Genomic DNA, 4,580 nt, shown 5'->3' on the forward strand with positions numbered 1-4,580 from the left:
CCTGGGATCAAACCCCACATCAGGCTCTCTGTTCCACAGAGAGCCTGCTTCCTCCCCTCTCTCTCTGCCTGCCTCTCTGCCTACTTGTGATCTCTGTCTGTCAAATAAATAAATAAAATCTTTAAAAAAAAATTTTAAAAAATTGGTTTAAAAAGAAAATTTATTTGCGAGAGAGTGGGAGAGAGAGCAGGTGGAAAGGGAAAGGGAAAGGGGAGAGAATCTTAAGCGGAATCTCTGCTGAGTGCAAAGCCTGCTTTGGGGCTAGATTCCACCACCCTGAGATCATGACCCTACCTGAAACCAAGATTCAAACGCCTAACCAATGGCACTACCAAGGCACACATTCCATCTCTGATTTTTGATGAAAAACTCAGATTTAACATCCAAAGAGATGGAGTTGTATATGTTAAGTTGTTTTTATTCGTTTTTAGTCTTTTTCCTTTGCTGGTCAAGAGACATGGCTTTTGGCACCAGACCACTCCTGAGTGTAAGTAACAATAATGTGGCAAAGCAGTAAAAATCATTGTATTGCTCAGTATTTTTAAATCAGAGATATGTGTACTATTTCTGAATTAAACACAGTCTCAAACAAGTCTTGATTCCTGAGGAACTCAGTAAGAGTAATCTCTTTTGTACTCAATTGGATATTTATTATTCAGATATAAGAATGTATATTCAACCTTGTCTTTAATTTAGCCATGACTTCCATGTTATATTTGACCTGCACTGAGCCTTTGTTTGTGATTGACCACTGAGATAAAGCAGGGAAGGGAGCACCCAAGTTATATATCTTGTAGCGATCTCGAAATTTAGAATCAAACTCTCTCTAAATTCTATTCCAAACACTTTAACGCTGTCAACAATATGACAGTGAAATTTGTCCAGGCTATTTTCTGAAATAAATCCTTTCTGACATATAGATTATATTTTTCTGAATGTCAAGAAGAATTAAAATCTTGATATACCATTCCTTAATCATTTCTGTAGCATCTTAGAAGAATTAAGAAGAATGGATGGAAAAAATTGCTCTTCTGTGAATGAATTCCTTCTCTTGGGAATTAGCAATGACCCGGGAGTTACAATGACCCTGTTTATCACATTTCTTATCCTCTATCTTATCATTCTTGTTGCAAACCTGGGGATGATCGTTTTAATCAGAATGGATTCCCACCTTCACACACCCATGCATTTCTTCCTCAGACACCTCTCCTTCAGTGACCTCTGTTACTCTACAGCAGTTGGACCCAGGATGCTGGTAGGCTTCATTGCCAAGAACAAGTCAATTCCCTTCTATGGCTGTGCTCTGCAATTCTTGATCTTCTGTACTTTTGCAGATCCTGAGTGTCTGCTGCTGGCAGTGATGGCCTTTGACCGGTACAAAGCCATTAGCGACCCCTTGCTCTACACAGTCAGCATGTCCAGCAGACTGCGTTCCTTGCTCATGGCTGGGGTTTACATGGTGGCAATTGTGGATGCTTCAGTAAATACCATACTCACATTCCGGTTGTGTTTCTGTGGGTCTAATGTGATCAACCATTTCTTCCGTGATGTCCTACCTCTCCTCGTGTTGTCTTGCTCAGACATACAGGCTAATGAGTTAGTGATATTCACCATTTTTGGCTTCATTGAACTGATTACTCTTTCAGGGCTGTTTGTGTCTTACTGCTATATCATCCTCACGGTGATAAAGATCCGCTCTGCTGAGGGGAGGTTCAAAGCTTTCTCCACCTGCACCTCCCACCTAACTGCTGTTGCGATTTTCCAGGGAACTCTGCTCTTTATGTATTTCCGGCCAAGTTCTTCCTACTCTCTTGATCAGGGCAAAATGACCTCATTGTTTTACACCCTTGTGATTCCCATGCTAAACCCTCTGAGTTATAGCCTACGGAACAAGGATGTGAAAGATGCCCTGAAAAACCTTAAAAGTAAAAAGTGGTTTCATTGAAAACTTTTATGTGTGTATTTTCCTCCCAATCTTACAGTAAAATTTATAAAAATTAAAATTGTTTTGACTAATGTGATGTGATCCAAGAAATATTTATAATCTGTTCCAACCATACCCAAATGTATCATTCCCTAAGTACTCTGTGGTTCATTTTATGTCTTGAGTTTGTATTGGTACTCTTTAATTGAAAATTTCTGGACTTCTAGTTTGCCTAATAATTGTTTCCTCGATCTTTCATATGTGCATGAAATGAAGTTTCTAAATGTTATTGAGAGCTTCCTCAGTACCTGTTGCATCCACTCTGTATTTTATAGCACATCTGGTAGTTTTACGCTAATGAATCTTGTCATCTAATGGAAGTGACAAATATTAATTAATCATTCAAATTATTTATAATAAGAGAAATTATGCCATAAAGTAAAAAGACTGAACACTGTAAAGCCATGCACAATGTTCAAATACAGTGAAGAATGTTGGAAAGTGCTTCTAGTACCGGAGATAATCTGAGACTTAACAGGTAAGTAGGGATCAGCTGAGAGATACCTGTAGGTAGAGAAAGCATTCTATGCTGATGGATCAGCAACTAGGGGTTCCTCAGGGGGACAAGACCATTTCTGTGGAATTTAAAGATAACCAGTGTGTTGCATTATAGTTCTGCAATTCACAATCATTCACTTCCTCCACTGGTTTTCCTTCCCTCCAACACTTGTTAAACTTGATTCACACATCACCTTGTCCGGGAGCATTGTTGAATCCATAACTGTTTCCTAAATCATTCCCTTCAATGTGGGGAAACGAATACTCAGAGTTTAAGGACTGTGCATTTTTGTCTGTTTACTCAAGCACCACCATAGCATCTGGGTAAGGAAAGGAAGAAAGATACTGAAAAAAGTTAATTTTTATTAAATGTTTATTTGTAGGAGGCAAAAGAAAAAAAAAATCACTGAGGTCAAGTATGTATGTGCCTTAAATACATTTTTGTATCATATACATAAGCACATAAAATTGTTGTGATGCTAACATAAGGGAAAGTTAAAGACATATAAATTATTTGGAAAATAATTAAACCAAAGAGCTCTTATCCAGGTGTTTACAGCCTATTTGCAACTTACCTTGGCTCTCTGCTCTCGCTTGCTGATGATCAAATCACTGCCGTGATTTGTTGGGTAAGCAGGGACAAAGACAGGGATTTGAAGAACCATACAGGAATCAGGGGCACTCTTAAAGCTTTGCTACAACGACACAAACTAAAAATCATTCAATGTCTAAGGCTACCTAAGTGCCATTGTTAAAGCCTTAGGTGAAAACCTTTCAGATTGCCAGTAAAGCCCACATAGGACAATGAGAGTCCTTCTGTTGTCGATGATATTTTTTTCTGGGATTCTGAGGCATGGTAAGGGGAGGTGAAACAAACAAACAAAAGGAACAGAGGATGCTATCTGTCCGTTAAAACGTCTCCTCAAATGCTCCATTTTTTTTTTCAAATATTATCTATGAATTAGGAATCATCTTGAAGAGCAGTATGGCCGACGTGCATTTGAATGAGACTAACGCCCAAGCATAGATGGGTGTCAACCTCAGAAGCATCAAGATGCCACCTACTAGCACACTCCTCTCCCGTGGACCATGACAATGTATTCAATCTGCATCTTGGTTCCTATAAGCAAATCTAAGTCTAATGTGTGAATTAGAGAAAGAAATTTTATATTTATTAAATGACATATTTTAAGTTCAATGAAAGAGTGGCTAAAAAGGAATTTGACTGATTTGTAAAATCTATGAGACCCCTATGCCTAAATTTGTAATAGTGGAGGATGAATAATCACTTAACATAAACTTTAGGGAATTAATGATTGAAGTAGGAGCTTGGGCTAATGACCTGCAGGAAATTTATATCTTTATTTTACATAGAAAGGGAGTTGTAGTATCAAAGTGTTTAAATCTGATTCATATTATCTAATCCAATCTTGACCAATTCCTAGAATTTATCCATAATTCATATGCTTCTCATAGTTTACCCATCTCCAATGGTGACAGCTATAGTTCAAATAAGACATTACCAATGCCATTGAACAGCTATAGTTCAAATAAGACATTATCAATACTGACTCAATGAGTCAGTATTATAGGTCTGTTTCTTCTTAAGACTTTCTTATTCTGACCAGGCACTGGCATCCCTAAACATTAATGTTACAGTAATAAAAGATTAGGAAATATGTACAATGATACAAGCAATGAGCTACATACTGTGGAAAAGCTGGTTAGGGAAACTTGTTAAATCAAAACAGCAATAATTCTCACAAATTGGTTATTGTGTAGCTCTTTCTTAAGATGAAGCAACTTTTGGTTGAACTCTGCAAACATGCTGTGTACTGGAAAAACAATGACAGCAAAATTGGGTCTGAATCTTTACGGTCAAGTCACGGTAATTCTGACCTTCAATAAATCATTTTTCTTCTTTGGGCCTCAGTTTCCATTCTATCAAAAAAGGGTTTGAAACTGAATAATCCTTATTGTGCATTCCAGATACCACATTCAGTACCCATACTGATATGATTCTATAAATGGATAATGCATAAAGCTACTTCTATCTTTGGGGAGATTTGAAATATAGCAGATGGGTAGGACTACGTTA

The 4,580-nt window shown here is 37.6% G+C and overlaps 1 protein-coding gene across 1 annotated transcript; it reads left to right on the forward strand.

Annotated features, from left to right (window-relative positions):
* Window positions 1-1,009: 1,009 nt before the first annotated feature.
* LOC308351118 (olfactory receptor-like protein OLF2) lies at window positions 1,010-1,945 on the forward strand (the record flags this gene model as incomplete). Its single annotated transcript, XM_080816597.1, has 1 exon — window positions 1,010-1,945. One exon carries the CDS (start codon window positions 1,010-1,012, stop codon window positions 1,943-1,945), a length of 936 nt encoding a protein of 311 aa, XP_080672723.1.
* Window positions 1,946-4,580: the final 2,635 nt, after the last annotated feature.

The sequence above is a fragment of the Martes martes genome, assembly GCF_963455335.1.
Source record: "Martes martes genome assembly, chromosome: 10".
Taxonomy (NCBI): Eukaryota; Metazoa; Chordata; class Mammalia; order Carnivora; family Mustelidae; genus Martes; species Martes martes.